The sequence below is a fragment of the Columba livia genome, chromosome Z (genome assembly GCF_036013475.1).
Source record: "Columba livia isolate bColLiv1 breed racing homer chromosome Z, bColLiv1.pat.W.v2, whole genome shotgun sequence".
NCBI lineage: Eukaryota > Metazoa > Chordata > Aves > Columbiformes > Columbidae > Columba > Columba livia.
In genome coordinates, this window is record NC_088642.1 from 72,919,936 (window position 1) to 72,944,394 (window position 24,459).

The window sequence follows — 24,459 nt, forward strand, 5'->3', positions numbered from 1 at the left end:
GCTTAATGAGATGAACAGTTCAGGAGAGACTAGTAGACCTGCTAGCAGCTTATAAAGCTTAAAGTACCTCCAATTAAAAATTGACATATTTTCTGACATAATTTACAAAATTCCTGATGTATTCTTCTTCCTTTTCTTCAGGCAACTAGGAAAACAAAGTAGGAAGCACCTCAATATTCAGGCAAATAGTGGTCACAAAATTAAGTGCTAAAATCAATCAGAAGAAAAAGACTGCTTCAATTACATAAACTTGATCATGCTGTCCTCAAATAATATCTGATTTGATTTTTCTTAATTCAAAGACAGCAGGATAACTCCTAATATGCTAACATTATATTAGGTGAAATAAGGCACAACTTTGCCCTTGACTACACTTAGTATCCCAATTTAGCTACCATTTTTATTATTTTTATTATATTCATTTGTATAGTTGTTGTTTTTTTTTAATTACAAGTGGCTCTAGTATTTAAAGTTTATGAAAAAAGGAGGGTGTTCTCCATTAATCTCACCACTCTAATATGATTCAAACATTTTAATGAGTGCATCTCTTTGTTAATTATAACACATTTTAACCTTTTACTTCCCACCTCAGGAAAGCATGCCTATACAAGAATGCACTTACACATTTACTGAAGTGCCCTCCTGAAGTGGAATAAATGCATCACATACCTAATTGCTTTCCTAAACCAGAATTTTACAAGCGGAGCAATAGGTGGGTTTTGAAACTCATAAACACCAGTGCTTGAAATCAATACAGAACTAAACTCAGTTGCCACTTCATGATTTTAGGAAGTGTTGTTCGACATTTTTAAAAGGCTTATTTTTCAGAATTGTGACATGAATGCAGTATCATCACTTTCTTTGATTCAGTAATTTCTATTCATCAAAGCACTTTAAAAACAGCTTTAATAGCCTTAAGCACATGCTCAAGTTGTATCAAGCAGGGAGCAAATATTCAGTCCATGTTTGAATGAGGGTTGCACTGCCAGTGCTGTCATGTGCTAGTGTAAAGTTAGTGCTCTTTAGCTTAACAGTATAAAGATGGTTATCATTCAATTGTGACCATTTTCACATAAAAGACTGCCTATGCAAAACAAAAAGGCTCTTAACAGCATGTTAAATACTGAAAATTTGTTTGTAATCTCATATAAATCTAATGCAATTTGGAAGAAGATATGAACTCTACAGTTAATGACTGAACCAAATTAAGATTTTAGCTTTTCCATTCAATGTGCTTCATATTTCACAGGTTTTAACTTTCTTACTGGTTTCCACTGCTATAGCCCAGTAACAATTTATTAGCTACATTTTAAATGTGTGCATAACCGACTACACTAAACTTCATAACCTTATTTGAAACTTTTTTGCTTTAAACACTATTTCTTCTATATTACTTCTCAAAAAGTGAAATGACTGCAGAAATCAATTTTCTTCTTTGAAAGGCAGAACAGTTACATTAACAGAAATCAACATTAAACATTTTAATATGAACAAGCTGGTAGAAAAACAAAAACAAAAAGCTCCTACAGTAATAGAACAAGCTATTTAGAATTCAAACAGAACCTTTCTCTAATGTCCTTTTTTTTCAATACCCATTGGATATTTATGTCATATCACCCACAATATTCCACTGCTAATAATTTTTATCTATCAGTAAATTTCCATGTTTTTGCACTCTTTGTATGTCATGCGTTTAGTGAAACCTAGTCAGTTTTGTGCTGTTAGCAGACTAGCTGGCTTCAATTAGCAGGTTCTCAATGACACAAAATAGCCTGCAAATCTTTCAGAATGGTAGCTTTTAAAAATGTTAGTATTAATACTTACCTTAAAAGTCAACAGACTTGCTAACATTGCCTTCTTAAACAGAAAGTTAGGAAAATGGTTGGCAGTAACACATGGGTTACATTAAAAGATAATTATTGATCTGCTAATTCAATAAACCAGTCACTAGAATAGTGAATAATTTAATGTTCTGCCATAAAAAACCCACCAGTCTCTTTAACTGACCTGATTATGGCTGTTTAAGCAAAATACTGATCTGTAGCTTCAAAATATATAAAATGTTATATGAAATTTATATTCTTTTTCTTCCAGACTTCTGTGAACGGAAACTTAACTCTCTTGATTATTCCTAAGAAAGTAATAGCTAAGACACCAGAAAGCATCTGAATTATTTTTATTGGTTTTGTAAGCACACAATATAGAGCCTTACTAATTATTGAAACCTTCTGCCATACACCACCTAACTCTGAAAAAAAAAGAGCAGGTAATTACTTAATCAGATGAATTAAGATTACTGCCTTTCAGTTATTAACTGTAATACACTTGCATTGTTGATACTACGTTCCTAGTAAATGTTGTCTTGTACAATACTGTATCAAGAACCACTTGTCTCCTCTGTGTGACTGTGGAAAAACGCTATTAGTAAATAATTACATTACTTTGCTTTTCTAAAGTAATATAACCGATAGATACAGAAAAACTCTATATTAAAAAATAAACCTAATAGTTCAGAATATTAAATTTTAATACAGTTGAATCAAACACTTTCTCAAGTTTTGCGTTCTGTGATCAGAATTCATTATATCTATTAGGGTGTTAGTAATCACAAAATGTCAGAAAACACACAGGAACACAACCCAATCCAAACTATCATCATCCCAACCACAAAGCAGAAACTGCTTACTTCTTTCTCTCCTTGACATGGTAAAAGAACGTGCCACAAGGAGCTAATTTTATTGAAGTACAAAGGATCATTAGCATTCTGATCAATGCCTGGTAAGATTTATCTATTGTGATACTTTTCATCACCTTCTGCTGCATATTTGATCAGCCTGAAACTTGTTTTTGCTTGCATCTATCCTGAACTGTTAAGACAAGTCCTGCTTGTTCAGGGAATAAATCTCTCTTAAATGGTTACAACTTCTGCAATTGCAAAGGCTGTGATCACACAAACAATGTCTTAAATGTCTCTGGATCATGCACAAAAACTATGGAAGTTAAGAAGCTGACTCCACAGAAAGTTAGAAAACACTCTACCTTGACATTGTTCTTTAAATTCAGTGGCATTTTCAATCTTTGAATACTGGTCTTCGATGGACTCTTCCTTCAAAACATTCTTCACAAATAAAAAACGTTCTTCTGTGTCAGTCTGAGAGCAGGGGTTTGAACTTGGAATAACTTCATTACTAATATGGAATGCTAGAGAGGAGACAGGTTTCCTAAAAAGCAGAAGAAAACACCTGACACTTAAGCTGTTGTAAAATCACTGTCATAAGCGCCCTGACTTCTCAGTGAATCAACAGCACTCAAAATATCCTCTAAGAACTTTTATAATCACCATATTCTCTGAAGAAGATCAGAATTAGAGTTGTTATAACTATTCACTAAATCCACGGTCAAAATACAAGTTTAAATCTTCCCCAAGAAAAAGCCCTTTTTGTTTACCCCCAGCACTAAATGGAACAAAAAAATAAAGGCTGGAAAAGAGCATTGAACCTACTGATGTCATAACATTCATGACAAAAAATTGCTGCTGGATTAAACGTATAGTTGCATCTCAAATATAATGCAGAAATTGCAGGTAACTGCAATAGGGAAAAGAAAGGACAAATGAAGAAACAAACCCACTTCATTTTCCTGTCACTTTTCATAATAATCTCAATACTACTATTATTTGTCAGAAAAAAACCAACTGCTTGGCAAATAAATAGCAAAATCATTTGACAACAGAAAAAAAAATCATAGTCCTGAGCTAATTATGCATCCAGAAAAAATATTTGTAATTGCTAATTAAAATACGGTCATGTTAATGCTATGTTATTCATATTAATGGACTGGAACAAACTGAGTCTGACTGATGAGCGCTGACGCTTCTGAAGAACCCAAATTTCCTGCTCATCTATAATTATTTAACTTAATATTCTAATTTCAGACAATTGATTCCTCAGCTGTGCATCCCATTGATTTATTCACCTTTTTAACAATCTTTTGCATTATGCAGTCTTGCTATTTGCTAGCCATCTGAAGGTAAATGTCATAAATGGAATCAGTATATAAGTGTACTTCTGAATTTCAGTATAGACCTTCCTGCTTAGGCAGTAATGACAAGGAACCTCTACCACACATCTTTAAAAAAAAAAAGTCAACTCTTTAAAAACATTTTGAGTATAGCTCAAAAGTAAATTTGGGACTACGAGTAGTACAGTTCACAAGCAATAACTATGCAATACTGATAACAATTAATGTCCAAAATTTAACACGGCTTAATTCTTTGAAAATCCATGGACCTTAGAACACTGTGCCGAGTGTTAACACGTTGGCCAACTTCACTGAAATCAATGAGGTTTCCTGTAGTTTTATAGATAGATCACGGCTAAGTGAGTTGCTGATAGGAGACTACACAGGCCAGCCTTTTCCAGCCTTAGCAAGGCTGTTCTGGAAAATGGTAAATACTTTAAATGGCAGGCTACTCTAAGTATGGAAACATATGTTCAAGCCATACATTTATGCTTGTACAGTGTTTTGAACCCAGAAGGTACTACGTTAGATTTAACATACTTATCTTCAATTAGATCTTTACAATACGAAGGAAAACTTTCAGCAGTATTAGGTGTACTTCAGCAATTAAGTGTATGTTCTGAAGCAAGTAAGGCAGTTTATCCAATTAAATGTGTTTATCTAATTAAGTCATTTGGTAATTTCTAGGAATTAAAGACTCACTTTCTCATATGCTGTCCTGCCAGCTGTCCTCTCAACCCTACCTAGGCACTCTGTGCCTCCTCAGTGTTTTTCTTCCACTTGTTTCTTGTCCTCTTCTTGTTTCTTAGTGTCTCCAAGGAGACAATAGGCTCCCGGGCACTTTGAACTGGTTTTCCATAATATATCAGTCCAGTTCACTGACCTCTTTGTTCAGTCACTCACACTCCTCACAGGCTTACATGAAGGACTGTTAACAAAAAGATCACAATCCCAAAAACCCCAAGCTGACAAGCTTTTGTCAAAGTATCTCCTCTCCTACTCTAGTTGCCTAAATTTTTAAACACAGAGAAAAGCATAAAAAATCTACACAAAGACTGTATTTAGTAGGAAAAACTTCTGCCTGCTGTTAAAACAGAATAAAGTTATCTTCTGAGCACAGTTTTAGAATAGAATGTATTGCATCTTATGATAAGCAATCCAAAGATTCTGAACTCAGTTATAACTGTATTACATCTCAGCACATTTGGGACATTCTTTGACAACTATTATGTCAAACTATAAGTCTAGAATCTTTTAACTGGTTCTACCTTTTCATACAACATACAGTTCTCCTTTGACCCATACCCAGCAGTGCCTACCCTTGGTTTAAGTTACAACAACAGAACATTACATTTTAGTGCTTGTTTCCAACCAACTTTGAAAAGATTATAACATCTTGCTTATTTCCTGTAATCTGTTGTTATGACTGTTAGAAATAAATTACTATTATTCATAAATGTACTTGTCATGATACTCACTCTCTGTTCCTCACTAACAGTAAATCTACCAAAAAACATTTACTGGAGGTCAAATTTTAAATATGCAAAATAAATCACCTACCATATTGACTGCTCATTCTTCCCTCTTTTTTGTGTATGTATTGCTTTGCAAATACATGTTAGCATATTATGTTCCCAATCAGGAATACTTACAATGATTTGTGATGAATTATGTGCATTAATACTGCTCAGTCCTACTCACAGGGAAACCACTATCCTAAAATACCTGAGTAACTTAGATTTTCTTTACTTACCTTAAACAGAATGCAAAACATTTGAAGAACCTGAAGCACAAACGCATCCTTTTCTCCTAAGTTTAACTCCTTCCTTCTTTTTTCCTAGTCTCACTCCAATTAATCTTTCATTAGTACACAGACTAAGCCCAGTCCATTTCAAACTACATAAAGTATCTCAAATTTTCTGTAACTACAGTCCTATACATACAATGATTTCCTCAGATTTCTCTAGATGTTATGACCAACCTAAGTGCTAAAACAAGCAGAAGTAAATGCTGTTTGGTCTAATACATTTCTTCATTCTTGGCAATTAATATCCCTTGAGATGGCATCTAGTGACTCTTTATTGTTAACTGTTGATATCTAAATAACACTGTGTCTTTACAACTTACTCAGGAATTTCTTTTTCTGTTACGGTTACTAGTCTAGACAATATCTTGGGTGACATTTTTGCATGGGTTTTGCAGCATCCTCAAAACATTTATCACTCTCTGAAGGTGTAAAGATGATTATATTACATATAATAGTCTTATTTTTTCCTGAAGATGCAGAATGTAATTTCAATTTTTCTCCACTGCACCTTTCAGTATTAACCCTATCCTACAGTTCAAGCTCATCATAAGGCAGAATCTTTTCAAATGCAATTCATTCTGTAGTTACGTTATTGTCATACAATCTCAAAATCTACATAGTTTTCTTCAAAAACACAGTAGTCTACTGGTTACATTGATAGGTGCTGGACTGAATTAAAACCTGAAAATACGACTGAATGCTTCCAGTTTACAGGATCACAGAATCACAAAATGGTTGAAGTTGGAAGGGACCTCTGGAGGTTATCTAGTCTAACTCTAGTTAAGCTGTTCAAATGCAAGTCTCCAAAATAACATTTCCATGTTGGTTTTGGCATCCTAAACAAGTAAGTGCATTATTTGTACTTTGATTTTGCTATTTCTATAGCACACAAAAAAATCTGTGTCCACTTGAAACTGTTTTTTTAAATACATATATTTTAAAAATTTTCTGGTTTTTACCTTCAGCAGTTAAAGTCAGCCCAGCTTTCAAATCATGTGCATTCTTTGTAAGTCAAATGTTAGGGAAGAGTTAGGGCTTCAGGTCCAAATTCTAACAGCACATTTCTTTACTTAGTACTGCAAGTCTAAGGACAAGATTGAAGAAGGGCCTGCACAGCTAAAAGTCAGACACTTCAACATGTGTTATTTATCTCAACCCAAGAGAGACAAGAGGAGAATGGCTGTTAGCCCATAGAACAGATTTGCCATCAACCTGAGAGAGGAATGCAAGCATCACAAGGAAACCCTCTCAATCCTCTTACAAAGTATTCATCTCTCTGTTGCGTTCAGAAGGTAAAGACTAGTACTACGAAACCAAAGGACCAAAGTTGAGAACACTTTCCAGTTATTTATTCCTTCTCTTTTTTTAAAAAAAGCAAAATAATGTTAAAATTTACAGAAGAAGTCACTGAAGCATCAGAAAACTTTTAACTGGACTTTGACCCTTTTTAAAAGGTGACATTATGTCATGCTCTACTGGGTACTGTGTTTGGTAAAGCCGTGCTTATAAACAATTTTTTTTCAAATTTTCTAGTTGACTGAGTCATGAAACTTGTTCAATGCTATTATCTTCACTATTGAGCTCATGGCTGTAGGCCATTTAACAAAACCCAAGTTGAATACAAATACACTATCTTGGATATTTCTAACAACAATATGACAAAAATAGAAAATAAGCTCATTGATGTTCACAAGATTTCCATTAAAATGGTAATATTGCAATCTGCATTCACTAGAACAGAACCAAGATACTCATGCTGTGTGCGAATCTAAGATATGAACCCTCTAGTCTTTCAAACTATTTGGCATTTTTGCATGTTAAAGCACTAGCACTCTCCAAGCAACTTCAGTTATGAGGACTCATCTTCTCTAGGTCTGCCAGAAAATAAGAGTAGCATATTCAGTGGATAACTGCAGAGTTTTTTGTTTAAATGACACACAGGAGTTTTGACAAAGCCAAACCCAGAATCAGCTCCCCAGACAGGAAGCTCCACAAATTACATAATATTAGGAAAACACAACCTCTCCAGAGCCTATTATGATTATTACCTAATGATCAAATAATTACACAGAAAAATACCAAGAGAGTTAACTGTCCTTTTAAATTAAGGGTAAAGTTGTTTGTATTGTTTTTTCTCCAAAAACCTCCCATTACATGCTTTTTGTTCTAGTTTAATTCTCCTGCAGTAACTATGTTTTTGAAGGGCTATGCACTCCTTTTTCATGCAGTATCACTTCTACAGGAAAAGCATCTCTCTATTGACACAACAGAAGCAGAATTTCACAGACAGCCACATCATTCATTGCACAGCCCTGATCCACTCTATGAGCATGATCATTCCTGTACTGTGAATGAGCAGAGAAAAAATAATACGTAGCAATGTAATTACAAACTGTATCATAGTGAAATCACAAAGTGTGATGCTGAAAGGTACTGGCAAGCCTAGTGTTTATGTGATTGTATAATTCTGCAACCACAAGTTTTCTTCACAACCATTTTCTAATGCAGATTTGAAGATAACATAGCTTTAAGACTGGTCTGAAAAACCAAAATGTAATTTCTCTATTTCTTTCACACTGACAATTGTTTGAGAGCAGAAATACACACTTCTTTTTTTTTTTTTTCCAGAACCATAATGTGCTTTCATGTCTTATGTATGCTGAAAAGACTGTTGTGAAATGTTTTTTAAAATGAACTCTATTTCAGAGTTCATCGAATACATTCTGACTTTATATATATGATTTTAAATAAATACATCTATCTTCAATTGCTATTATGCAAGTTTGGCTTCTTATAGCTGCCTTTTACACCTTTTCAGAGATTTATAAAGACCATGTTTTGAAGAACTTCATCTGCAGTTAAAAGAGTTAACTGTCTTAAGAGATGGAGAGAGGAAAAATGTCCTCATCATGCGCAGATTTTAGACACTTTCTCCAACATCACAAATAGGTTACATAAACATTATAAAAATGAGGTAAAGAAGCAGAGAACTCCATTTAAACAGAATGCTACTTTCAATGAAAAAGCCATCTTTGAGCTGTCTGCTACAGTGTATATCTATATCCAGTGCACTGTACACATGCTAACGTCAGAAAACATTTCCATATTCTGTTATTGTCATTAGTTTATGATTCACAAAGTACCTGAATTATATCAAAGGCATCATACATGTTTTAAACTTAACGTTACTGACTTTTCCAGGAAATCCTCCACAGATAAGCTTCTCTTCCACTGATCCAGTACTGAAATGGTGATCATGTTCTGTGTAGGAGTTACTGAGACAAAAAAAGAGAAAAAGAATCACAGGAAAAACATTAGAATAAATTTTTATTTTTATGTATTGATCAAACCATTGCAGACACTAACCAAACTTTACACAGGACATACAGAAGAAACAATGCTGTTAGCTTCCTTTATCAAAAGTAAATGCAGATAAACCAGAAAGATGCACATACATATATACACATATATTTATCTCTATGCTTGCAAATTTCCATTTTTTCCACATCTCAAAACCTCAGCATCATCTTTCAAACCTTTCCCAACTAATCAGATTTAGCATTTTACTTATCTTTGATCCCTGCTTTTCTTTCATAACCGCATGTCCAGACAGTAAGTTTTTCAGAGATCTCTACAAACTAATCAAATATCACCCTTATTTATGGTGCCATTCACAAATCAATATCCATTACCTATTTGTTTCTACTTAGGCAATGAACATGTTCTACTATCAAGAGCTATATGATCTGACACACTCCTACTTCCAGAAATAATTTATTTTTTTACCAGACTTATCATATTATGCATGAACAGAAGCTTTTCCTTTAATCCACAGTAAATCTAAACTAAAACTTTAAGACTATATAACCTACTCCTAGTCCATGGCTTCCTATACTTATCATCAGCAAAGAGTCCAGTGAGATGATACTTTCCATCTTGATGTAAGCAGGGAGGAAAGCAAAGTGATAATCTCCAGATGGAAAACTTCTGCCTTGCCACACTCTGCACAAAAAAGGCATGTGATGAAATTATGAGAGATGGTTCCACTTTTTCTTTTTTTACACTACCTTTTCAAACACTCCCATTGTCATCAACATATATATTTTTTTATTGTAAAACTGACAGTCCAAACTCACGGAAGATATTAATATTTACCCGACATATAACTTTTAATTTACACTGCTGCATATGCAAAACTGCACATATGCTTACCTACATTTCCCTGAACATTGTTTGTGCAATTACAAGTGCTTATCTTAACACTTGCATTGGTTTCCTGAACTGACACATGTATAAGCTGACCAGAAATTCTTTAAGATCATTCCTACTAGTGCTGTTTTACGTGCGTGTAATCTTCTACAGTTTCTCAGCTTTCATGTGCCATTATCAGCTAACAAAAACCCTATATACCTTTATCTTCCATAAAAACAACAGGGGAGCAATGGTAGTAATCAACTGAATTCTAGAATTAAATTATCAATGTGGCAATTTCAGTTACTCTTCACCGAAGACCACCTTCAATAAACTATCCAATATTTCTTTTGTCCCAGAAGCTTACATGCAGTATCGTATAAATAGCACAGAACAACGGAAAAAACAGTGAGTTTAGGAAGCAGAGAAAAATTGTTCTTACATAGGTGTTTGGATTTAACAAGTTTATAGCTTAGAAAGAAGTAGTCCTCAAGAATTCTGGGGTATAAAAGGCATATAGGAAAAGGCAACTATATATAGAAATGTGGGAGAACATAATGAACGGGACTAGAATTTTTTAGTTTTTTTCTATTTTTCCATTGCTTCACTTCAGCTCTGTTCCTTTTATGTCCTAGAAATGTCCACCCATTTCAGCATATGCTGTCAAGCCAGTTATAGCTTGTACCTTTAGACATCTCAGGTGATGAACTATAAATAGTTCACTGACTTGAATTACTACCAGTACAGCAGTGCTGTTGGTGCACTTTACAAGCCTTCCTGTGTAGGCACAAAGAAAATGAAAAAAGAAAATAAAAGAAGACATGGGAAGCAATGTGAACAAACTTAGTCACTTCCATGAAAGGTCACTATTACACATCCTTTTCCAATTCAGTTTAATTCTTTGTGGGATAGTTTCAATTCTGTAAGTGCCTTTAACAAAAAAGGCAAAAACTACTGCTATCATAGCATCTTTTCTTTAAAAGGCTCTTTTAAAAAAAATGATAAACACCATACTGATCCAGTGCATTTCCTCTTGCCTTAGTGAAAGCATGAGACTTCTTCTTTACAAATTCTGGGCAAAGAAAGCAGAAACAAGACAACTACAGGAAACTGGACCTAGGCCTTCTACACGTTACTGGCCACAGATCAGTTTAAGTAATTGATATTGAAGTTACTACTGACACAACTGTATTTATCATAAAATAAAGTATGGCTAGTGAAGTTCCTGGTAGAGATCAAAGGAACAGAAAGGCCAATGATAACCCTTCTCTTCATTAAAACAAGTTGTAAGGATTGTGACATAACAGCTCTCAAAGTACTCTTAGGTTAAAGAGGAATGACCTGCTGGAGTTTAAGTAGAAACTACTGAACAAGTAAATACAAGTAATAATATGATAGAGTCAGAAAGACCTCCTAAACACCAGTATGTGGTTTTACTGAGGCTAAACTTAGCTTAATAGCTAAAATTGTTTACAATCACAGATGTAAAGCGGAAAAATTATATCCTAGGGCTATCGTCACAGCTAATGGCCTTAAAACAAGAAAAACACATTTTATAAAACATTTTTAATGAATTCATTCTAAATGTACAGGTTAAACTGAAGCAATCCACAAAGTCTGCTAATACATAGCCTTTCTTGCCTTTCTCAAATATATAAATGTTTTTTGACGCCACTAGAAATGGCTATGGCATTTAATCAATGCACATTTACCCCTATTTCTCAAGGAAATGCAGCGATCTCTGCAAACTTCTCTTGCAATAAAGAGACATTATGTGCATTTTTATAGTTACATGCAGCTTGCATATACTGTCAGTTAACAAAATAAGAGCATGTTGAACTTCTAAGATGACTTTGTAATCACACCTACAACTCTCAGGATCATGAGGAATCGAACTCTTGTGTCTTTAATCACTGAAAAGGCTCCTTCCTTCTAAGATACTGGGCTGCTGGAAAAACTATATCTAGAGTTGATAAAAATGCATAACAACTAAACTAAGAGCAGGATTCCACATCCAATTGAGCTGGATGTGTATAGGAATCAGAGTCTGATACACTCATCGAATTCCAGCATTTCTTAAGAGCTCGAAGCATTAGGTAAGCGCACTTGATACATCAGACACTTGAAAAGCCAGCTTAACTATCATGTACTTTCTAAGCAGGAAGGTAGAAGTTAGGCACAAGAGTGGAACAAGGAGCTGTTTTAGCACAGCATACCCGTTGCACAGCCAGGTCTATAATACTTTTAAATGTGTGATCACATTCACTAACCCCTTCTGGAGGTATTACAGAGCAACATTCACACTCTGTTCCAGAGCAGTCATTCTGCAGGTCACTAAACATTTCTCTTCCTACCACTTTTCATTTGTCCTGCTGTCAGCACTGCCTTACTCAAAATTCAGGCAAGAAAAGCCATGAATTGTAATACTTCTCTTTTGCACAACAGCCCACAATATGTGCTACTAACACATCTATTTTTTTATTCACAGATAACACAGGAATATCTGAAGATCAAACTGTATAGAACTACTGTGAGCTGGTTTTCACACAAATACTGAATGACAGATTGCATACTGTTGGAGTTAGAACAGAAAAAGAAGTTCTGGTTGCTACAGTCTAAGAAAACACTAGGCACATGCACAGGTACCACAAGAAACATTTCCTGCACTCTAAAGAAAGGGATGTGGGCAACATGTTTCATAACGTGGATCTCCGTTTACTCGCAAATACTATTGCGGGACCACTTCCCAGGCTGCATTTAACCAGCAATGTGCCTGGAGCACACTGGATGCACACTTGCATTCTCCCTGAACTCTTGAAGGCATCATGTCTCACTACCACATTCTTCTGCTCACACACTAGAAATATCTTCCCTTCGCAAAGCACCATTCTGCTGGAGAAGTCTTTTATTTGGCTCATAGCCTCTACTTGAAAATGTAAGTAATACCTCAATTAAGATAGTATGCTTCAGTGATAAGCACTTCTTAACATCCTAGAGATGCAGACAGGGAGGAAAACAAAACTTCATAAGGTTACTATGTCTTAACTCATCAACGTCTATAAAGCCCAGATTGATTGTTGGTGTGAAAAAACATCTGCTCTCTGTGAATTTAATCTGCAACATTATAAATACTCTTCCCTACCATCAATAGAGAATACAGTGTTGTGTATCACTTTCCTAATACATATTAAGGTACCTATAAAATTGGATTATTTCTCAAAAAAGGTAATTAATTTAATTTCAAGCATTAGAAGGCACAGTGCACTCTCTAAAGAAAGCTCAAAGCAGGAAAGCAGCTATGAAACACAATTATAAGCCCAACATAAAGGAAAACAGAAACAAAACCCATCTCTTTGGTTTTGGCAAAATTGTACTTCAATTAAAAAAAAAAACCTGTAATCTCTCCACTGTGTTACCCCAGCAAGTGCACTATAACAACTTCACTGAAATAGAATTCCTAAGAAAGTAGTTCTCTATATCTTTTTTTAATGTGCACTCGGTCTTTTCTTCGGTTACTGCCATGTTTCTTTCAGAATACTATGAGACATACTAAAACTATACCTCATATAAGTAGTCTGTTGCGTGATACTTTAAAGCTGCAAACATCTTGTTTTGTGATGCTTTCAACACTTCATTTGTCTACAAGATATATAGAATATGCATTAGTTTAAAACTTCACATATCATGCAAGAACGTTGAAAGTTGAAATTAAGGTTTAACATGAGTAACTTCCTAATTTCTGTTAGCACATGCACCTTGGACTGAATTTTCTGTAGAAGGTGGCTAGTCAAAGCATTCAGCATTCTTCTTTTAGAAGGATGTAGCAGAGCATGGACACTTGATTTTTATCCAAATGAACTGGGCTTTTTTATTTTTTTTTTAGCTATGCCTCTTGCTAGTTGTTTCACAGAAAACCTTTCAAGCCATTAAGTGAATGTAAGCAATACAAATTACATCCCCTAAGCAATAATTTTAAGAATTCAACATATTAAATTAATTTTATGGATTCTAAATTAGCTTTTAAGACAGCAGTTCAGCTACCTAAACTTTTCACTGCCTCACGTATTTATGACAGGATATTTTTCCTCTCCTTCAGGTTTACAAAGGAAAAGATGACTGTATAAGCAGGCAAATTGTAAGCAAGAGGTCCTGCTGGAACATCAGGTCTCTAAATTAGTTGATATTTCTGCTGGGAACTAGGAGCGAGGTGAAAACTATACAAAGACCGAGATACTGTGTGGGTGTAAAACAGGATGTAGTGTTGCTCAGGTATGCATAAGGTAAGAGAATACTTGTTCTGAATTAAAATTAGGTAGGAGAGTCAATGCTAAAGTAAGACAATTCTATCCAAAAAGTCTAAAACATTAATGAAATGCAACCAATGTGAATTGTAGGGTCACAAGAGAAACTTGTGACACAAGTCTGTGTTCACATGTATACCAGTAGCAATCAGTAACGTGATATTAGGCTAAAATTGTGTTGGTTCAGGAAAATAAGAGAAATAGGGATTAAGGCTAAAAATCAGATGGAGAACGAAGTAGAAGGGGACCTTCTGATGGAAGAAGTGTGGATGATTAGAGACAGTGGTGAACCTGACCGGTGGATGAAAAACACAGGGAAGACTAAGGAAAACCCTTGGGACAACCTGCTAGACCCTCCATCAGCTCTACGTCCAAGAGACTTGGCATGGAAGGGTGGAGCAAGCAGAGACGTGTTTTTGAGGAGGGACAGATTTGTACCTTAACACTAATGGAAAAAAACGGAATAGAACTGCAACTGAATAGTATTGATGTGGATAATTTTAAAAGATTACTTTGTAGCAACATAACCACACATTCATACAAATAGTAATCAACAGAATTGCAACTATTACTTGTGGCGATATAACTGTGAATTAATACAGCTAACAGTAGTGAACTGCTTAGTAGCTACTTAAGGTCCTACTAGTTTCTTAAGGGTGTGTCACTTAATCACTAAGCATCAAAACATCTCAATCAGGTCTGCATCAAGTTTCCAATTTAAAATGGGAAATGTGGGACTTAGAAATACTAGTCTGTCAGGATACAATGAAAGCACTTAAATTAAAGTAAATACACTTAAAAATGTTTAAGTTTTTAAGAGAAACAATAAAACTGCAAAGAATATGATCATAGAATCACAGAATATCCTGAGCTGGAAGGGACCCACAAGGATCATCGAGTCCACCTCCTGTCCCTGCATATGACAATCCCACAATTCACATCATCTGTCTGAGAACGTTGTTCAGCCTGTTCTTGAACACTGTCAGGCTTGGGGCCGTGACAGGTCCCTGTGGAGCCTGTTCCAATTCCTGCCTCATTCTCCAAGAACTGCAGAGACCAACCCTTTAAGTCTGTCAGCATCAAATGTTTTCAAATCGGCAGTTGCTAGGTGGCGATGTACAACAGAAACAAAGAGCAATAAATACACAAACTAACCTGGAACCCAGCACCTCCCTGCCGCACCCCGGCGCGACCCCCTTTCCCTCAGGACGGCTCTGCCCCACGCCCGCGCGGGAAGTGGAACCCCAGCCTCTGATTGGCTGCATCCCCTCTGATTGGCTGCTTCCCCTCCAATTGGCTGCCGCCCCCCCAAATTGGCTGCCGTCCCTCCTGGCCTTGGCGTCTGCGGCCGCGCGGTCAGCGGGGTTGGGAGTCTTTCACGACCTTTGTGTTCCCAACGCCTTTCTTTGGCACTGCGCTCTCTGCCCTCAGCCGGTGTAGAGGGTGGGGGCACCACCTGCCTTTAAACTGCTGGCCCTGGCTCTTGAGTCGCCCGAGGCAGCCTTGTTACCTCAGTGAAAGGGCTGTTTATTTGGAACTTCATAGAGCAGTCCAGGGAGAGTCCATTGAAACTGACTGGGGATGTGGCATTATTCTTAAATACCACAGCTTTGCTTTACAGGCAGTAGCGCCGAGAAGTTGGAAGCAGGTAGCTTCTAATCTTTATATAAAAGGAAAATTATCAGGAGGAGTGCATTGGAAAACTTACATGACATTCAAAGCTGAAAATATTTTTAAAGCAGTAAATGCGATTAAATAAGTAATTTTAATCTTCTGCCTGCTGGTAGCCGCTTGTATGGGAGAAGAAGCTAAAGGAAGAGTTAAGGTTAGTTTTTAAATTGACAGAATCTAAAGCTTCTGACCTGTTGTTGCTTTTGGAACAGAAATAAAGTGAGGACAAAATCTAATTTCCAGAAATGCTTCCACTTTGTATGGCCAGCAAGCATATTAAATGTCAGTTACTACAAATAGATGTCAACTTCCAGAAAAACAGTTTTGTTTTGTTCTGTTTTCTTTTTTTTCCCTCTTTTAATTGGCTGCCTAAATTCATCTCCAGCCCTCAGGTTTTTGTCTGTTGAACAAATCGTGTTTCTCAGCAGGCAATTTAGTGTCAAATTTCTGCTGTGGCCTTGGCTGTGATTAATCGCTGGACTGACAAATGTCACAGCGTGGTGAGAATGCTTGCTCTTCCCCACCAGATTTTACCCACTCCTCTCCCTGTTGGAATATAGACAAATGCATGTTTTCATCCCAAACCAGGAAACAAAATAGCAGCATATTATGGGTAATTGAACAGGATGTTGCAGCAGAGAAATGCCCCTCAATAGCAAGGTCCTTGAAGTACCTAGAAAATGTGAAAGTAATGACAACCACTAGAGCGGATCAAGTGCCTTAAACAGCTACTCCAAGAACCAATGTGACAACACATGCTGTGATTAAGGGGATGGAGATATCCTGTGATGATGGTGATATTTCCAGGTTTTCTTCATCAGATTGAAGTGTCAATGGGGTACATATACTGCAAAACAAAACTGGCAGCAATTCATAGTTACCTCCATGACTCTTTTCCTCAGATATACCTGTAGATCTGATGTCAGTACATATAACCATTAAGCAGATACACATGGATTGTTTGTATGGCTGATAAAAAGTGGTAAGTGGTATGTGTATATTACTACTGTTACAATTAGGATTATGAATGGTAGAAGCCTCTCCAGCTCAGTACCTGAACCCAGGCAAAGCCTTTCTCCATGCAGGATGCCAGTGGGGTCTATGTGAAATGGAAATAGCAGCTTTGGTACTCACTGAGCAAGCACATACTTTCCTCATAATACTACATGCTGCACCTAACTTGGATTTCTTGTGAGTTAAGCTGAGGATGTTTTGGATGAGAATAAGATGAATGCAAGTTAGGACTGTCTGTCAGGGTAAGGAGTGCGGGGAGAGATGAGATGGAATTTGGCAGCTGCATGTGTTTCTAATCCTCTTGTTTTATAGTGGGACTGCTCCTTAGAATTGCGAAAAATGATTATGAAATATTTGGGTTTAGCCCTGACTGCAGAATGAATCTGCATCAGAAAACAAGATATCTATAGGTCTTCGGGGTTGATTCTATGAATAATGCAATAAACCAGTATAAGTTACAAATTGTAAAGTAGACATGCAGGGTAAAGCATTGAAGTGATTGATCTAATCTGTTTTGATCATGAGTTAAATCAACTATCAGGTAAACGTGTTTTAAATAAACTGAATCATGCATGTTGTAATCATGCAGCCCTGACCTGTGGTGTATGAACAAGCCAAGAACATGAGAAATTATAGATCTTTACAGATAGGAAAAGGTAAATAAGTTATGTAGCTGGCTGGCCTTCACCAGCGGGTAGAGGAACAAGATGTCAACATAAAAAATGGCAGAAATGAGAAACACTGTACTTAAAAAAACCCAACCCAAACCAAAAACCAGAATCCAGTGGAGCAAAACTAACAGGGGAAAGGTGATAAAGGCAAAGCATTAAATAAGGCAATATTTGAAGCTCTCTTCTAAACATTGAAAAGGCCAGACAGCAGTGCTGTCACTTCCTCTCCCAATAATCTATTATTTTTTTAAATAGTAGTTAAGATTTTTTTAAAGAAACATTGATTTTTATTAGCCTGTATTTTTTTCCAGTTTATTTTCAAATAAATGCAGTCAATACATGATGCCTGACTTTTTTTTTTTTTTTTTTACCAGTGAATAACATTTATAGAGATATTTATTAAAATAAATAACTTCCAGTGTTCTTGTTTGGATTATTCATTTTGACCTGTTTTATTTTGTTTGTAAATGGTAGGTGACACTTCTTAAAATGTGTGACCCACATTTTTATTGTTGTTTCAGGGCCTGTTTGGTTAGAAACTGCCATTCAATAAGTTTTAAAAGCTTTTCTTTTGTCTTTTTGTTTTAATGGGGAAGAGGTGAGGAGAGGGGCTGCCAGCCAACAGATGAGACCGTCAGAGACTGAAGGACACTGCTGGAGACCACAGGACACCACTGAACCTGGATCTTGGTTTACCAGGGAAAAGCTTTAAACATTTCACAAACATTTGAGACTTTTTCTTTCTCACTCCCTCAATATGTGTATAGAGATTATATATTTTATGAAAATATGTAAATATATAAAATAAAAAATATAAATGCATGTACACAAGTACATTTGGCACACGCAGTTGTACATGAGGAATACATACTTCACAAAGCATCTTTAATGGCATTTAAAGTTAGTTTAAAAATGAGTGCAGGAAGTCACATAGTACATTAGGACACAATTATGGAGCAAGTTCCTGCTGGTTGCTCTAACTTCATAACACCATCAGGAAGATACATTATTGGAATATTGTCTTTAGTGCTGCTAGGCAAAGAAGTGACATATACAGCATGTAAACATGGGAAGAGATGACTCCTGTTCAGTAGCCACAGGTTAGCATTGGTAATTGCTGTGAGATTAATCCTACACAGGAGCAATAGTACATTCTTAAGCTTTGTGAGCTTTATGAACAGGGCAGGAGGAAGGGAAAAAAAGTCTTTTTAACTTAAAATCATAATCTATGCTATCTGCAACAATAATAGATTTTAACATTAAAAAAAATGTTGCAATTGATACATCTAGTAGTAAAACTGAGAAGAATTACATCAGTTCTACTGTACCATTGTATCTGCTGGGAATCTAGAAGCTGCTGGAAAGTTTGTTGACCAAAACTGGGACACTTCGACTTTTTTTCCCAATTAACATTTTTTCCCCTTTCCTCTTCTTCCTGTCCCTGTTTAGGCCAATAACCTTCCAAAAGCTATTGCAGCAGCTCACACATTTCTTCTGAAGCATCCAGACGATGAAATAATTCAAAGAAATATGGCATACTATAAGAGCATACCTTATGCTGAGGAGAATATTAAAGACTTGGAGACATAACCCTGTGAGATATGCATTTTATTCAGTCTGGTCTTTTGGAACTTTACTATTACTCCCCTCATTGGGTGAGATTCGAGGATCCCATTTGCTTATGTGTTCTCTGTTCCTACTCCTCTTTCCCTCTTGCTGTCTCCTCCATCACCTCTGCTGTGCCTTCGTGTTGCATTCAGTAATTCTCACCTGTTGGGCTTTTATCAAAACCCTTATTTTAGATTCACTCTGTTCCCTCTCTCCAGCAGGCTTTTCTGCTGATCTGAAGCAGAACTGTGGACTCTACAATCTAGGAAATATTTTGTAAGATCCACTAGCCATCTGTATTTGTTGTCTTCATATTATCTGGATAACAGCTTATGTCATAATCCAGAAATGCAGAGACATCAGTTGCTGGATTTGAATTTACACACAGCTTTGTACAGATAAGTTATTGTTTGTTTTTATTTGTGCCAATTTTTCAGAATTTTCAGGGCTGTGAGGGCATATAATGGTGAGAATTGAAAAACGTCCATCTTGGACAAGGAACTGTCTCTTCCTGATTTCTTCAAAGCCTACGATGACTGTACAGCACCCTGTTGATTGACAGCAGCTGAACATGAGCCAGCAGTTTGCCCAGGTGGCCAAAAAGGTCAACATCATCCTGTTTTGTTTTGTTTTGTTTTGTTTTCCTTCTAGGCCATTTTATTGAAGCTCTTGCATGGCAGGTGCAGTGTGAGATTAATCTGGCACGCATTACAGGAGGCTTTTTGTTGTTGAGAAATTTGTTGCCACCATGTACCATTACTTGCAGTTTTCTTCACAGTATCACAGTATCACAGTATGTTTGGGATTGGAAGGGACCTCAAAAGCTTATCTAGTCCAATCCTGCTGGAGCAGGAACACCTAAGTGAGGTCGCACAGGAACATGTCCAGGCAGGTTTTGAATGTCTCCAGAGAAGGAGACTCCACAACCTCCCTGGGCAGCCTGTTCCAGTGTCTGTCACCCTCACTGAGAAGAAGTTTTTTCTCAAATTTAACCGGAACCTCTTGTGTTCCACCTTGATCCCATTACCCCTCGTCCTATCATTGTTTGCCACCGAGAAGAGCCTGGCTCCATCCTCGTGGCACTCACCCTTTGTATATTTATAAACATTAATAAGGTCACCCCTCAGTCTCCTCTTCTCCAAACTAAAGAGACCCAGCTCCCTCAGCCTTTCTTCATAAGGGAGGTGCTCCACTCCCTTAATTATCTTTGTTGCCCTACGATGGACCCTCTCCAGCAGTTCCCTGTCCTTCTGGAACTCCTTACTTAAAATGTAAGCAGTGATTTGATGTGCTTAAATAACATTGGGATAATGTGGGACAGTTTGCATTCATAATCTTTTCCCTCTATTTATAATGCTTTAGAATATAAATAGTGGCCTCCAGAATCTGCAGTTTAACCTATTCTGAGACAGAAGGTCTGGGCTGCCTGTTGTCTTTTTTTCTCCCTATATAACTGCAGTTAACAGGCAAGAGAGATAAATGTTATGTATAGAGCCTGTGCTCATAAAATTGTCCATGACAAAATAAAATTGCTGGATATAAGTCCCATTAGGGTTAGATTTTGCCCCTCTGTTTTAAGTTATGCATGGTTGTGACTTGGGTGTTGGAAAAATGAGGTGGTTTTAGAATAAGTGTGATCTGATCCATCACTGTCCTTCATTCTTTATACGATACCTACTGCCAACACAAGTTGCTTACACTTTTCAGAGTTTCATATAAATTATAAATGTCCATGTCAATGATAAATGTTCATCGTATATATTTGAGATGTTGAAATGATAAACCAATTCTCCTGCCTTTTTGAAGTAACTGATAATATGTTAGGGTAAACAGTGTCAGCCATGTCCTATACATTGGAACATGTGCAATGACACAGACCTATTTTATACCTCTATGTACAAAAAAATATGGTTTGTGCCAAAAAGCCATGGTGGTCAAGCTGTCAGGCCCATGTGGTTGTTGAGCAGCTGAATATATAGCTCTAGCAAGAGGATTTTTCTTAAACTGCTATCTCAGTGAAAGAGAAGAAAGACTGTAACTCTAAGGCAGCACATTTAGCATAACACCCCTTATTCTAGTGAATAAATACTAAACTTTCAATTAATTATTTGGAACTTCATCCATAGACAAATCTACAGTTTATTTCTTACAATTTGCTTTTTCCTAGTGGATTCTTATAACCCTGTTAAAATACAGCACATGGGGCTAAACGCATTTTGAAGAAAGGGGAGACCACTTAGCAGAAGTTGTTGTGTTCTAGTGCTCAGTGGTTACACATTTGATAGGTAAATAATTCCATGAATTTTGTGGCATCTTGAGGAACTACTTTCACTGTAAAGAACACATATGGCCCTTACAGCTGTTCCTGCAGGCTCCAGCATCAAAGGGAAGGCGCATCCAGCCATGTAGCACCAAGTCATTAATGACTTTTGCTTATGTTGTCTGACAAAATGTTTTAGACATAGATGCTTCTCTTTGTCAGTTCTAGCAGGAAGAAGTGGGGTGTTTTATTTTTTTTTTCTTGTTTTTTAATACTTTCACCAGTGGGGATCACCAAACTGTGGGTGGATGCCTCACTGATACTGGGATACTGGCACCGCAGGATAGCTGAAGGCTCTCAGGGATGCTGCAAACAGCCAGCTCCCAACAAGTGGTGCCACCAGTGATAGCTGGAGGTGGGCCATCCACCCCGACCTCCGTCTGGCAGGCTCAGCAGGAAGATCAGCCAGGAGTCAAGCCGCAGATGAGCCCAGCTTCCCACCCTGCACTCCCACCCCTTGTGAGGGGGCATCACCTCTGCCCTGGGACCTGGGGAAGAGGTGAGGAGAGGGGCTGCCATCTTCTGGCCAGCATCCCCATAGCTCCAGAACAAATGCCTTGGATCCCACTGGAGACAGACACCGCTGGAGACTGTTGGAGACCGAAGGACGCTGCTGGACCCCACAGGACACTGCTAGAGAACGTCAGAAACTGAAGAGCACTGCTGGAGGCTGCAGGACACTGGCGAAGACCACTGGACTCCACTGGAGCACCACCGGAGGCTACTGGGGCCTCGAGGTGGCTTTTTTCCATCTGAGGATGAGGAAGCCAGTGAAGGGTATCCGCCCTCAGTCAGCTCTCACCTCAGATACCGAACCGGTGGGTGAAGATGGAGCCAGACCCACCCTGGAAGTGTGCAGAGGATAGCACCAGATCATGAAAGAACATAGATGCCCCACCCCTGGAAACATTCAATATGGAGAAGCAGAAGACTTTAGTTCTGACGGGAAAAAATTTTAGCAAGATTGGCCAATAAACAATCAAACAAACCATAAAACCCCAATAAAGCCCAGTTTTTTAAAAAATAGAACCCAATAAATACCAAATTATATGTTTTAAAAGTGCTCTCATCTGTCATTTGGCAGTTTTGGGGCTGCATGTGGACTCCCATGTCCTGTTCCTGTCTCCCTAGGACAGGGAGGACACTGGCACATCGGCAGTGCCCATCGGGGCATGGGGCAACCAGGGCAGAACTGCTGCTGCACAGCTGGGGGAGGCTCTGGGCTGGGTCTGACTGGTCATTTTCCAGAACACTGACATTAGTGACCTGACCCAATACCACCTAGAAAATCATCCTGTTTGTCTCCCACATGCACTCCACTGTTGCCAGTTTGGGTACCCAGGACAGCAGAGGCCTTAAAAAAATTGCTTGATTTCCCCAGCTTGAGCCCGTAGTCTCTCTGGTAGGATACAAGCCAGGGACTCATCTCTCCTACCTGCTTCTTGAGCCCTGGTGGTCAATGAAGCAGTATGGGGACATTCAAAGGTGAATGTTCTTTGCCAATATGCACAGAAGTGGCATTGAATCTAAAAACCACCTTTGTGGTCAACCATGAAGTCTCCATTTGCTAAAATGTTGTAAAGCAAGAACAGTCGTGCATGAGTTTGTAGAACTCAAATCTATGCCACTAACACAAAATCATCTTTTTCTTTTATAGCTTGTTCCTGGAGAAGGACCTGAAGTACAAATTGATACTGTTTTCATCTATGAAGGCACGTTTTTTATATATATATATATATGTGTGTGTGTATAAGCTAAATAGAGCTTTTGGGGTATGAGTGGGTTTTGGTGTGTGTTGTTTGTTTTGTTTACACACTCTTGCAGCTGACATTTGATGAAAGACAAGGAGTTCCTCTTCAGGAAAGGTGCATTGCTGATGACAATTCTGATTTTGTATGTTGAATTAATGACTTTCTTGTAAAGACGCACTGATCTGTTCTCAATAAAAGACTTTATTTTTGTTAGTTATTGTGTTCTGTTATGTAAATGCACATTATTGATAGTTTTATAACTGGTTGATGGAATGGAAAAATAAGTTATATTTCAGCTGCTGTCAGTCTTCAGTTTTTTTACATCTGCTGCATTTGTTTATGGCCCAAGTCTATATAAAACACAAGTCGTGAGCTGATGTTGCTATCCCCCCCACACACACAAAGAAAAAGGCTTGTATTAAAACTGCCCATTCACGCCAGCACTGACTCTGCTCTCACCACCAAGTGGTGCTGTGTATACTGAATTAAATTGGGAGCTGCCTGTGCCTGGCCGTGTAGTTCAGACTAGTCATTATACAGTAAATGTTTTTCTGGCTGCATCTGTTTTCCTGTGATATTAAAAACTTGACAGATATTGGGAGCAACTGCTACGTTAGGAGAATTTCCATACAGTAAGGAATTGCTGGTTTCATTTTGTCATCGTGGACAAAAAAGAACTGATTCGAAACCATGTCCGCTGCAGCTTATGCTTCCATGATACACTCCTCAACTGATTTCTGTGTGTAAATGTCCCTGTGGAGGAATCGCAGGTGCTGGCTCTTCCTGTAGACAAGCAGGGTGCGGTGTGGGCTCCCAGGGGCAGGACATGCTTTTCCTTACCACCACCAGAAGAAGAAAGAAGAGTTGAAGAAGTGGGCTTGGGAGTGAGACACTGCAGAGGAGTTGCTGTATTTAATTCTTTTGCCTTGTGTGATCTGTTGGAAAAGCTGCCTTCTGCCAGCTGCGTCTTAGCTCAAAATACAGTAAGATCTTCTTGCTTTAAAGGGGAAAGACACCCTCCCCTCTCCCACGGAGCGTGCTACTTTTGACACGCTTGTTCTGAATATATGACCTACAGTTCGAATGTTTAGATTGCATGGTGAAA

The 24,459-nt window shown here is 37.5% G+C and overlaps 1 protein-coding gene across 1 annotated transcript in view; it reads right to left on the reverse strand.

Moving 5' to 3' along the window:
• Nucleotides 1-15,555, reverse strand: part of SHOC1 (shortage in chiasmata 1) — a 60,819-nt gene extending 45,264 nt beyond the window's left edge. The window contains exons 1-5 of the mRNA XM_065047083.1: nt 15,475-15,555; nt 13,580-13,657; nt 9,700-9,829; nt 9,021-9,102; nt 3,040-3,221 (exon numbers count right to left, since the gene is read on the reverse strand). Coding sequence (XP_064903155.1) covers nt 3,040-3,221; nt 9,021-9,102; nt 9,700-9,829; nt 13,580-13,624 — 439 coding nt within the window. The 5' untranslated portion in view covers nt 13,625-13,657; nt 15,475-15,555. The remainder of the gene's footprint in view (nt 1-3,039; nt 3,222-9,020; nt 9,103-9,699; nt 9,830-13,579; nt 13,658-15,474) is intronic.
• Between the last annotated feature and the right edge of the window lie 8,904 nt (nt 15,556-24,459).